The sequence below is a fragment of the Mauremys reevesii genome, linkage group 7, assembly GCF_016161935.1.
Source record: "Mauremys reevesii isolate NIE-2019 linkage group 7, ASM1616193v1, whole genome shotgun sequence".
NCBI classification, from domain to species: domain Eukaryota; kingdom Metazoa; phylum Chordata; order Testudines; family Geoemydidae; genus Mauremys; species Mauremys reevesii.
Genome location: NC_052629.1, coordinates 41684617 through 41696665, shown reverse-complemented (window position 1 = coordinate 41696665; position 12049 = coordinate 41684617). Strand labels below are relative to the sequence as shown.

Here is a 12049-nt window from a genome sequence, read left to right as displayed (position 1 = left end):
AAAAAAAACCAAACCCAAAAATAAAAAAAAAACCCAAACACCTTACGGAACGTATGGAACTTTTTCCGTAAGTGCGGATTTGCATAAGTCGGGTTTACGTAACCTGGGGAGTGTCTGTATTTATCTATTTTTGCCTAGTACATGGAGGGCATTCAATAAATAATGATAAATCTGCTTCTCATCCATTTCAAAGCATCCATAACTCTACCCCACCAACATCTCTGCACTTATCTCTTTCAAAACTCTCCCATCCCAGACTCTGTCTAAGCTTCTCTCCTGATAGCTTCCTTCCTCTCCTTCACATACTCCTGGACTGTGGCTGAGGACCCTGGGATTTGGCCTAATGATAAATAATAGAAACAGCAGAGCACCAAAGGCTAAACCTAAATAGGAATAGAGTAATCAAGTGGTGAGCCCAGCTCTATAAATGTGACCTCCTGAGCCCCGCTTGGGACAGGACATGTCTCCTATGATGTGGGAAGAGGGGTGTCCTGCAATGCAATAACCAGACTGATGCCATAATTATGAAGCTACTGGTATGCCCTGAAATCACAAGCCTCAACAACCTCTAGTTCACTAACTAGTGGGCTTCCTGTGCCCAATTTCAGTATATGCCAGCACTTTTTTAGGTGACATAGGTTAGAGGAGGAAGAACCTCTTCAAGCTCCAATTTGAGGCCTAGTGGAGAAAAAGAAAGGGGTGGTGGTTGTCACCTGACAGGAAAAGAATGGAAAAGGTGAGGGGGGGGGGGAAGGAGAGAGAGGAGAGAGGATCAGGGATTCCTTTTTCTTCTCTGTCCCCTCACTTTTCCCATTTGGTGTACAAAGCATGCTGGGAGTGAGACATGTCAGGGAGGCCCCACTATCCCAGCCTCATGACCTCCCAACAGGACTCACTGTGGAGCTGAGAGGAGGTGTCCCCCTATCCTTGGCAGCAATGGTGAGATTATAGAATGCAATGTTTTCTCGATCTAGCTCGGCATCCTTCCGAACTCGCAGCTCCCCCTCCACCGGAGAGATCACAAATTCTCCTATAAGAGAGGGGGTGGGGGGAGAAAAAGGGGTCAGGATATTTTCCAAAGGAGGTTTGCTAGCACCAAGCAGTGAGGAATGAGGAACTCACATCAGGTTAAAAAGGCAAGATCTTGCATTGGCTTCTTAAGTGGGAGTGGGTAGGGCTCTGGGGCATGTTGCTCCCTTGATTGTCACCAGTGAATTTAGGCTCTGGCCATGAAAGTGTTGCAACAACACATGTAAAGTCGAGTTGGGTCTGTGGAATTAAAGAAAATATTGCCTCCCTTGTCCTATTTTATTTCAGTCAACTAAAGTGTTAATAAAGGGGAGAGGGTCACTTCCCAGCAACCTCCTATCCACACTGAGCTCTGCAGGCAGCCAGCAGACACCATACTCTTTCCCCAAATGGTCACCTTGGGAAGTGGTTACTGCTGTGACTCTCTCCAGACAGTGAACCTGACTGTGGGAGTGGCTGGGCACTCTGATGTGCTAGGTACCCCCATCCAGGACTTGTGAATATACTGGGGTGAGCAAGAGGTGTAAATACCAGTTTGCTGAACCTTTCATGAATCAAAGCCATTTCTGTGACAATGGCTTAGTTACTGTGTCCTTATGTAGAGGACATTTCCAAAGAGATTTGCAGTGGCACAATCATCGCCTCTCAGGGCAAACATACTGTACCCAGGTTATTTAGGAGACTCTGAAATGCGGGCCAGCTGGCACTTGGGCTGTCCTTCCTTCCAGAAACCCGACTTAAGGAACCATGAAAATGGTGGTGTAAATCTATTCCCTGATGTTTGTTAGTACCTATCGCTGCGCACATAGTCTGCCTTGATTAGGAGTCTGTTCTGAGCAACGGCCCAGGACTGGGATACCAGGGGTCCTGTAGTTCTGGTGTGAGGTGTATTGGCAGAACTCTGTATATCTGTGGGAAGCCTGCACAAAGGCAGAATGCAACAGACCTGGCCAGAGCCAGGGCTAACAGACTCATTTTCCATAAGATTTTTGAAATTCAGTCCCTCTAATGACAAATCAAAAACTCTCCTGTCCTTCTTTAACACCCTAGTGGCTGAATGACAAATGAGCCCAAAGACTGAGTGAAATGTTTCTTTCCTCCTTAGATGTGGCGGTATGTGATGTTGGTGCTAGAGACAGAGGTGGGGATCTCAGATTGTTGCTCTGCAAAGCACAGCCAGAACTCCTGCATGAGCTCCAGCAGCACAGTGACTCTCAGAGGACTAGAACTGTGTGTTGTACGACGTGGTGAATAGATCCTGCTGTGTGTGTGTAGTTCAAAGTGTTGTCTTTTTTTTTTTCCTTTTAAAACAGCTTCCATGCTCCTCTGGGATTTCTCCAAAGCCCCTCCCTAGCTGGTGCCCCTCTTTTTGTTCCTTGGATAAACCCAAGCCCAAGTCCCCGATGAATAGGCAATAGCAGGTTGAAATGGTTCCTCACAGAGCGGATGCTTCTCGTAACAGGATTTCCTGATGTAGAAACTCCAATTTCTCAGACAAACAAGTTGAGAAGATAGTTTTTGAAATGCTTCCTGAACTTTCCTAAACCACTGCAGCATTTTCCACTCTCTCCCCAGCTCTCTGAAAGGTTTGTGTTTAAAAAAATAATATATATATATATATTTTTGAATGAAGTTGCTAGTGTGCGGCTCTCTCTTTCCAGGGCAATGGGGTCATCTGAATGAGGAGGGGAAAGAAATCATAGATGCTTTCGCCTATTCCACTTGGTCTGGTGTGGATCTCAAGGAAAAGACATTCTTCTTTACACCCTCCCTCTGCCTGCATCTGTCCACACAAAGCTGTGATCTGGACCTTCAGCCTGACCCCCTTTATTCAACGATCAGATTGTACAGCTGGACTTTCTATTGGTCTTATTCATGGAGTTGGGCCTGTGTCTGAGCATATAGGTGCAGGTTCAGTGAACAAGAGAGTGCAGAGAGGTGTTTGTTAGCAAATAGCTGTGTATACACATGCAGCTGTGTGAGTGGACATAGTGATATACACACATGGGCGTGTGCACCAAGAAGTGTGTATATGCATTTCATTTACTTACAGGCATTTCTACAGCACTTATCACTGAAGTAGCTCAGCACTTCACACATAATAATGTCCCCCTCACAACACCCCTGGGAAGTAGGGAAATGTTATTCATTTATACACTGAGGCAAAGACACTTGAAGCGACCTGCCTAAGGAAGTCTGAAGCAGAGCCAGGAATCGAATCCAGACAGTTTCTGAGTACCAGTCCTGCCCCCTACCCACAAGACCATCCTTCCTCATCAACCTGTACTTCCCTGTTTGTGCATATGTGGGCAAGAAATAGTGCACAGGCATGTGTGTTTGATGGGTGTGGGAACAATCCAAAGGAATCCTAGATATTAGCTTCTGCTTCTCCTCCCCATCCCAACTCACCAAGAGGGTTCCCTCCTATGATGCTGTACTCCACTTGTCCACTAGGCCCTGAGTCCCCATCATGGGCCAGGAAAGTCCACACCCTTGGGCCAGGCTGACCTTCTGTGATGTCAAAGGGTCCCTCATAGGCTCTTGGAAAAGTAGGCTGGTTGTCATTGATATCATTCAGGTTCACCAACACCTGCAGTTAAGACAAGAATGTATACAGTAACGGAGAAACCATGGAGAACAGTGGAAACAGAGCCCACCTTTTTTCCTCAGTCCCAGCCAGTGGTATCTAATATCCTGGTTAGAGGGTGTGAAGCAGGCACCATGACAGAGGAGTCAGGGAACATTCCTTCCCAGATTGTTTTCTTAGACTAAAGTGGTGGCATCTCCTTTGTCATCTCACTTTATTAAAAGGCCTCTGTATGTTTGTTTAAAACATTCCAGAGTGTCTAGGTCGTATTCAATCTGAAGCATAAGCAAAATGCTTCCTGATTTGCTGTTTTCAGAACATACTGACCAAGGAGACAGCAAATTATCTTCCTCTTTCTGGTTTACTGAATTCTCCAAAATTCCGTAAAGTCACTAAGTTTCAAATTAACATGCTGGTTTGACCCTGAGCATACTGGTCATATTATGGCTGTGTTCTTAGCCAAATTAAATATAGTATGAGGAAAACAAAGTTTGTATGGGTAGGCAAAGAATCTGCGGAGCCCACGGATTTGTGATGTCCCTGAAGCTTTTGTTGTATTAGCAAAGTCCAAGTAAATCACTGCCCTGCTGTCTGATTGGCTCTGCAGCCTGACAGGCTGAGGGAAAAACAGCACCAGCCTCCTTCTGTCATGTTATTCTGGTACTTTAAAAACAGACACCACCACTCCATTCTAAATGCTGGAGCAAATTAAAGCAAAAATCAGATGGTTTACATGTTTTCTGCAGCACATACAGATACAAAGCTGGACAAACTGACTACCTGAGTTATGTTGAAAAATCAGCAAAGAATCCTGTGGCACCTTATAGACTAACAGATGTTTTGCAGCATGAGCTTTCGTGGGTGAATACCAGAAGTGGGGATTCACCCACGAAAGCTCATGCTAAACACTCTGTCTCTATAATAATAAACAGGATTCTTCTTGACTAGACACAGAACTACCTAATGAAAAATGGATGGGCAATGTGGAATCCTAGGCCTTACACACAGACAGTAACAATATCAAAAACTCCTCTGACCACAGTAATCATCAGCTTGATGTGGAAGACCAGGTCGCCATATGAGTTTGCATGCTGCTGTCTTTTTCGTAGTCCGTTGCTTTACTTCTCCTTTATGTATCATACACTCAAGAGTTGTTTCTAGCATTGTGCAAACCTTAAAACCTCCAGAGTTTGGGTACTTATCCAAAACAAACCGAAAGGCATGGATACTTTGCTGAAGCATATCGCACTATGTGAATCTCTTGGTGCTGTGTGTTTCTTTTTCCTGACTAGATGAGTTATTTTTATTATTCTTATTTACTAATGTTACAGCAGTGTCTATGGGCCTCAGCCAAGATCAGCCCCCATTGTGCTAAGTGGTATAGCAAGAGGGAGTTTCTGCCATGAAGAGCTTACAGACAAGACTTGCAAAGGATTGCAGAAAGGAAGTATTATTATCCCTGTTTGATTTTTTTTTTTAAACACAGATGGCCAATGCACAGAGAGATTAGGTGGCTTGTCTATGATCACACAGAGAGCCTGTAGGCAGGGCTGGTAGTTGAGCCCAGATTTCCCTAGTCTCAGGCCAGTGCCTTCACCACAAGCCTGCCCTTCTTCTTACAATCAGGTTTCTCATGCAAAAGTTCAAGGTAACAAATTTGAGATTCACTTTCTACAAATATTTAGCAAAGAATACACTTAAAATTCACTGTTGGCACAAACCTTCTTGCCAGTTTTCCCCATTGCTATTATTTATTATTGTGATTTATTACTTCTATTGTGGTTGCACTTAGGAGCCATAGTCATGGATCAGGACTGTGCTAGGCACTGTACAAAGACAAAGCAAAATGATGGCCTCTGGCCCAAACATCTTATAATTTAACTACATATTGAAATATAATCAAACAGATATTCCAATTGCACATGGTGAAAACAGCGATGAGGCCAGTTTAAGAATTATGGCTGAAGGTCGGGGGAGATGTGATATCATTCTGGACACAGAGAGATGTTTCCATTTGACTCCTTGAGTTTTGTTTTCAATTGCAAATGAATGTTGGATGGACTATTCCAGCGGTTCTCAAACTATGTGGCAGGCCTCCCAAGGGAGGAGTAGGAATGCATCAAGGGAGGCATGAGCTCTGTGCTTTAATTTTTTTTTTATTGTTTTAAAGAACTCTGGCTTCAGCCCCGGGTGGCTGGGGATTGTGCAGAAGGGCTGTGCATATCTGGGAGGCGGGGATCAAGGGGACAGCTAGAGCGCCACTGCCCAAGCTTGGGCTTTCCTCTCTCCTCCCAACAATCCTTCACCTGGAGGTGGCGGGGCTCCAGCTGTCAGTCCTCGGGTGGCAGCAGCAGTGTAGAAGTAAGGGTGACAACGGGGCACTAAGTCTGCTGTGAAAAGCGATATTGACGAATATCAATTTTCACATCCCTTACTTCTGCGCTGCTGCTGGTGCAGCGCTACCTTCAGAGCTGGGCGCCCAGCCAGCAACCGCTGCTCTCTAGTCTGCCTTCAGAGCTGGGTGGCAGCATATGTACTTGTGGGGGCAGGGTGTAAACGACTACAGACACAAAGAAGGGGGGGCACAAACAAATAAGATCTATTCAACTCCAGTAAAGAAACAGTCTCACCATAAGTTGCCCCTTTATACGCTCACCTTGACAACCATGTCCAATTCTGGTCAATAAGGATATAGCACAAATGGAAATGATCCAGAGAAAGGCAACAAGCAGTTGGAGGCCTGGACAGACTTTCACATGGGGAGATTAGAAGGAATGGGAATGGCAGGTTTAGAAAGGAGATGAATAAAAAGGTGACTTGATAGAGGTACGTAAAGTAACATGGCAGATAGGGGCTCTGCTATTTCTCCTCCCCCAATACAAGAATAAGGGGACACCCAAAGAAAAGAAAAGGGGCAATTTAAAAAGGATCAGAGGAAATAGTTTTTTTTCTAAACACAACAACACACAAATGATCAGGTTAATTAGACATGTAAAAAAACCACTTCCTTTCATCAAGGAAACACAGCAGCTGTTTAACAGGACACAACAATCCTGCACAACAGCTTAGATCAGGAAGTGATGGAGAATGAAGCTGTTAGTTGAAAAATCAGGGGGAATGTTGATGGATATAACCAGGGGCTACAAAGTAATATGGGTGGGGGATAATATTAGAAAATGTGGGGTGCTCTGATGATGGGTCAGAAATGGCTCATGTCTCAGCCCATTTATTCAGTGTGAATCTGCTGCTCCCTTTGGGGGTAGAGGGGAATCATCACAATGAACTCGCCCCCTTCCTGTTCACGTCCATATTTTGCAACAACATTGTGGATAATAGCGTGCAGCTGCCACACATTGTTGAGCAAGGACTACTAGACAAAATGACCTAATCACCCCAGATGTGTAGAACTATTTGCATTCCATAGAAGGGGGATATGAAACTTCTCAAAGGGGCACTACTGCACAGAATGTTGCAAGTCCCACCCCTCCAGCTTCCCACAACACCCCTCTCTCTAATGGTTTAGAGTATTGTGGAACAGTGCTCCTATAGCAGCTACATACCGTTGTAGTGCTTGTGAGACGGCGTGACGGGATTGGACACTCGTCTGTGGCAGTGACAACCAGGGTGTAGCGTCCATGGCTGATTTCATAGTCCAGCTCCTTCACAGTGCAGATCTGCCCCTGAAAAGACGCACAAGAGTAGTGGGTTGTCTAGTGTGAGGGAAACTAACCAAACAAACGGGAGAAATAGGGTAACAGCTTGAAGACATGAAGTTACTAACTGTGGTGCTGTTTATGTGAAAGGTGCCCAGGATATTCCCCTCTGCGATGGCGTATGAAACTGTGCCGTTGGGCCCTTCATCCCAATCCAGTGCCTTGATGGTAATGAGGGTGGCGTTGAGGGTGGCCGGGCCCTCATCCAGTGTGACTTCATACTGCTGTTGCTGGAACACTGGAGCATTATCATTCTCATCCAGAATAGTGACACACACTGTGGTAGTGGCCTGTGGGCAAAGAACTAACACAGTGAGCGTCATGTGCTAAAAGAAATGTACAAATCCTGGCTGCAGATCAATGATCTGGCTAGAGTGGGGTTGGTGGTGCAATGATCACAGGGTGAAGAATTCTTCTAGAGATAATAATAGTACATGTGAATTATTGCCAACAAAAAACGATGCTTTTCATATCTGTTGCACTTTTCATCTGAGGATCTCAAAGCACCTTACAAACAATAGATAAGCATTTAACAAATCAGTAAACCAAGGCCCACAGAGGCTAAGTGACACGCCTATTGTCGCACGGACCCTGCCTAGTTTTGTTTCTTCAACTGTTTCACTATTGTTGGTAGCAACACTGGGAGTTGTACTGGAGACTCGCTGGTGTCTAACCCTGCTCAGAACAGGCCTACAGGACGCAGTGGTTAAAAAGGAGGCGCTGTTCTGCACCAGAGCTTCTATTGTTACCAGTGATGGCAGCAACAATAGATAGAAAAAAGAAGTCTAATGTTGGCACTGCCAGAGTGAATTAGGGGAAGAGCTGGAAATAGGATGATGGATTTCCAGTCACATGATCTAACCGCTAAGCCACACTTGTCCACTGTTTAAGCAGAGTGTTCTTAAGACTCTTCCAATTTTTAATAACAGTGCCCAAGTGTCTGGAAATTTTTATTGCACAGTCTTTGTGGTCAGCGAATCACTGTAAGTTCTTCCAGTCACATCTCAATGGTAGATGATAACTGAAGTACACAAAGACTGTCAGGATAAGAACTGTAAATCCATCAAAGTCATCTTAATTATGCCCTTTCCTCTTTTAACAGGAGAAACATTTGACAAATGGCAAATGCACCGTAAGTCACACAAAGATGAATTTCTCTTATCCCAGTGGCTGGTGATGGACAAGAACATTTCTCAGGTGGGACACTTGGCAGGGTGGCTGACTTCCCCCTATGTCTCAATGGAATGCTCCTGTCCTCACCGGCCCTGTCTCTGAGTAAGAGCAGAAGGCTGGAGAAATATTTTTACTCTGTGTTGTCACCTGCCACAGGAAATTTCACTCTGTAAGAAAGGCATGAAAGCGGAACGTGCCAATCTCACCCTGGCACAGGTCGATGATCGGGTGGGTGCAGTGACATTAGCACCCCAGCTGTGCATGTGACACAGGAAAGAGTTAGGGTAAATTAAAATGGGACAGTTGTGGGTCCCTCTGACCAGATTTTAGTTGTAAAAAACACTTGACTTTGTGCTAAATCTCTCCCTAATCAGAAGCCTCTTGTCCCTCAGGGAATAGTTTTCACAACAGCTCTGCAAAAATGTTGCAACAAAACCTCAAACCACACAATAGTCAGGTGGTTTCCTCTTTCCATTACAGACTCAAAACACGGGGCAAGTGAGTTGGAGAGTTTCTCTACAGGGTCGTACACTTCATTGGTTATGCACACCGAGCTGGCAGGCAGCGGGAGGGGCAGGAACACAGTCTCTATCCAATAACCTGTTGCAGTTTTACAGGTCACTGCCACTAAACCTACATTTTATTGTTAAGATATCTCAACCACTCCTTCTCGTCTCTTTGTTCTTTCATCAGGTTTATAAACAGCTTCCCCTTGACAGTGCCTGTCTTGTGCTGCAGGCAGAGGAGCTCTGTGACTAAGGACTTGTCTACACTTACCAGAGGATCGATGCTGTGGCGATCGATGCATTGGCGATCGAATTAGCGGGTCCAGTGAAGACCCGCTAAATTGACCGCTAATCGCTCTCCCTTGGACTCCTGTACTCCACCTGATCGAGAAGAGTAAGAGGAGTTGACCGGAGAGCATCTCCCATCGATGTCGCGTAGTGTGGACCTCGCGGTAAATAGATCTAAGCTACATCAATTTGAGTTATGCTATTCACGTAACTCAAATTGCATAGCTTAGATCGACTTTCCCCTGTAGCGTAGACAAGGCCTCAGCCAGTCATTACTCTCTTCCTCCAGTGACCCTAATGCTACACAAACACTAACCTTAACCGCCAACCCTACTGCCTGCCTTGGTCACTTCTCCTCTTGACAGTGCCCATTCGGTGCTGTAGCCAGATAGGCACTGTTTAGATTAACCTAACACGTTTTGACCAGGAATAGGTAAATGATCTTGCCTGAGCTAGCCATTGTGTGGAGAAAGTCACAGTGCAAATCTCCAGACAATATTGCTTCTGATCAGAAGCAGCCCCTGCCATTCCAGTCCTGACCTGCTACATATCCCCAACTCCCTCAAAGCACCTCGGACCTGACCTGTACTGTCATTTGCTGACTCATTTCAACCAAATGGGATCAAAGTATGCAAAGTAACTGGAAGGAGTGAGAGACAAGTAGGTCTGATGCCCTAGAGTTCCTCTGCCCGGACCCATAAATGACAGTGTGTGGAAAACAGACTTTTCTGCTCTTCCGGTTTTCTGACTTGTCACCAAAATCAAAGATATTCTTCCCACTGATGCCTAGAGCATTCCCTGGCATTTTAGAGTTGACTCATCCCTAGTCTTTTAAAGTTACTGCATTACAGACAGACAGACAAAGGGAGAAACGCCAAGGAATTAAGTGTTATGCTCCACTTTGCTTGGCCAATTAGCTTCGCTAACCTTGTTTGATCCTTGGGCCCAGTTTCTAGGTAACTCCAGCTAATTAATTTAGTCACAATTTGGACATGAAACAAGTGGAATTAATCAATTTTGGCTATATTTTACTTTGAGATTTTGAGCTTGTTTGAACCTGCAATTCAAAATGAAACTCAGACAACAGATGGGGAAGTTGCAAACTTAAGTGGATCAAAATCAAATGTTTTCTTGACACGCTGTGAAGCAAAAGCAGTGAGTGCAAAACTTTCACTCAGACTGGGAACAAGGTGAAGGCCCTTTTTACTCTACAAAAATGGAACAATAACTGGGGCAGGGGAAAAACAGCAGGGCCCCTCAGAGAGATCACTTTATCTTACTCCAAATACTTAAACAGAAAGAGGACATTAGGTTTAAAAAAAAAAAGTGAAAATGTGACTTGCATATGCAACGATGTGCAAAGAAGGCAGTTGCCCCAATCTCCACCTTGTAGGATGACGTGGGAACTGAAGCCACAGCCTGTAATAATATAGCTTTTATCTGATGGATAAGTCAACATGTGGAATACAAAAATTCTAATAAAAGATAAGGATTTAGGATGCTCTGTCCTTTGAAGCAGAGATTTGCTCTGCCTGTGTAAGGCTCTTCACAAGGGCACCTCATGATCAGTCTAAAGAAAAAACAAACAAACAAACATTCCAAACATACCAACCAACCCAGCAGATCAGGATCCCAGGCAGAGCTGGGAGGATGGTGCTTCCTGTTATGAGTACTTTTCTACCACTGGGGGATGATATATAGAAATAGTTATTTGAGGGGAGAATTAGGTTATAAAGTGCTGCGCACTGGCATGCATTGACTGTGCAGCTACTGTTTTCAGACAGCTAAAGAGAAACATTACAGAACACTTGGAGTGGGAAGTGGGAGAAAAGAAATTGAGCCCCTCTGAACCTCACATCTACAGTATATACAATCATAACTCAAGTTAACTACAGCGAAGGGGGGATACTGTATGTGGCTGGACACTGTATGTGGCTGGACAAGGGGATGTCCAGGGGGTGGGATTTCATGGGGACTCTGTTCTGAGCAGCGGCGTGGTAAGGGGGCTGGGCCGGGTGAGGGGGGGTTGGATATGGGCCACAGGGTCTTGGGGGCAGTCAGGGGATGGGGAATGGAGGTGTTGGATAGGGCGTGGGAGTTACAGGGGGCCTGTCAGGGGAGGGGGGTGCAGCTAGGGGTTGGGGCAGTCAGGGGACGGGGAGTTGGATAGTTGGTGGGGTCCTGGGGTGATTAGGGGCGGGGTGGGGTCTCTGGAGGGTGGTCAGAGGATAAGGAGAAGGGGCGGTTGGATGGGTCAGAGGTTCGGGGCCTGTGGGGGCAGGGGTGTGGAGAGAGGTCAGGAAGTCAGGGGACAGGGAGCAGGGGGATTGGATGGGTCAGGGGTTCTGGGGTCCTGTCAGGGGGTGGGGAGCAGTTGGAGAGGCATGGGAGTCCCGGGAGTCTGTCTGGGGGCAGGGGTGTGGATAAGGGTCGGGACAGTCTCAGGACAGGTAGGGGGTAGGGTCCTAGGGAGGCAGTTACAGTGGGGGGGGTGTGTCTCAGGAGAGGGCAGTCAGGGGACAAGGAGCAGGGAGGCTTAGATGGGGGTGGGTTCCTGGGGGGCAGCTAGGGGCAGGGTCCCAGGCAGGGGCAGCTCTAGGTATTTTGCTGCCCCAAGCACAGCAGGCAGGCTACCTTCGGCAGCTTGCCTGCAGGAGGTCCCCGGTCCTGCGAATTCGGCGGCATGCCTGCGGGACGTCCACTGAAACCGTGGAACCAGCGGATCCTCCGCAGGCATGCCGCCGAAGGCAACC

At 46.2% G+C, this 12049-nt stretch overlaps 1 protein-coding gene across 17 annotated transcripts in view; it reads right to left on the bottom strand.

The window, feature by feature from the left end:
* Positions 1-12049, bottom strand: part of CDH23 (cadherin related 23) — a 509234-nt gene that overhangs the window by 39187 nt on the left and 457998 nt on the right. For 16 of the 17 annotated variants that reach the window (XM_039481213.1, XM_039481198.1, XM_039481201.1 and 13 more), the window contains 4 exons: positions 7398-7619; positions 7177-7296; positions 3439-3619; positions 897-1030 (listed from right to left, as the gene is read on the bottom strand). In XM_039481213.1, coding sequence (XP_039337147.1) covers positions 897-1030; positions 3439-3619; positions 7177-7296; positions 7398-7619 — 657 coding nt within the window. Of the gene's footprint in view, positions 1-896; positions 1031-3438; positions 3620-6272; positions 6300-7176; positions 7297-7397; positions 7620-12049 lie in introns of those variants that run through there. The other variant, XM_039481215.1, reaches the window with a different exon arrangement.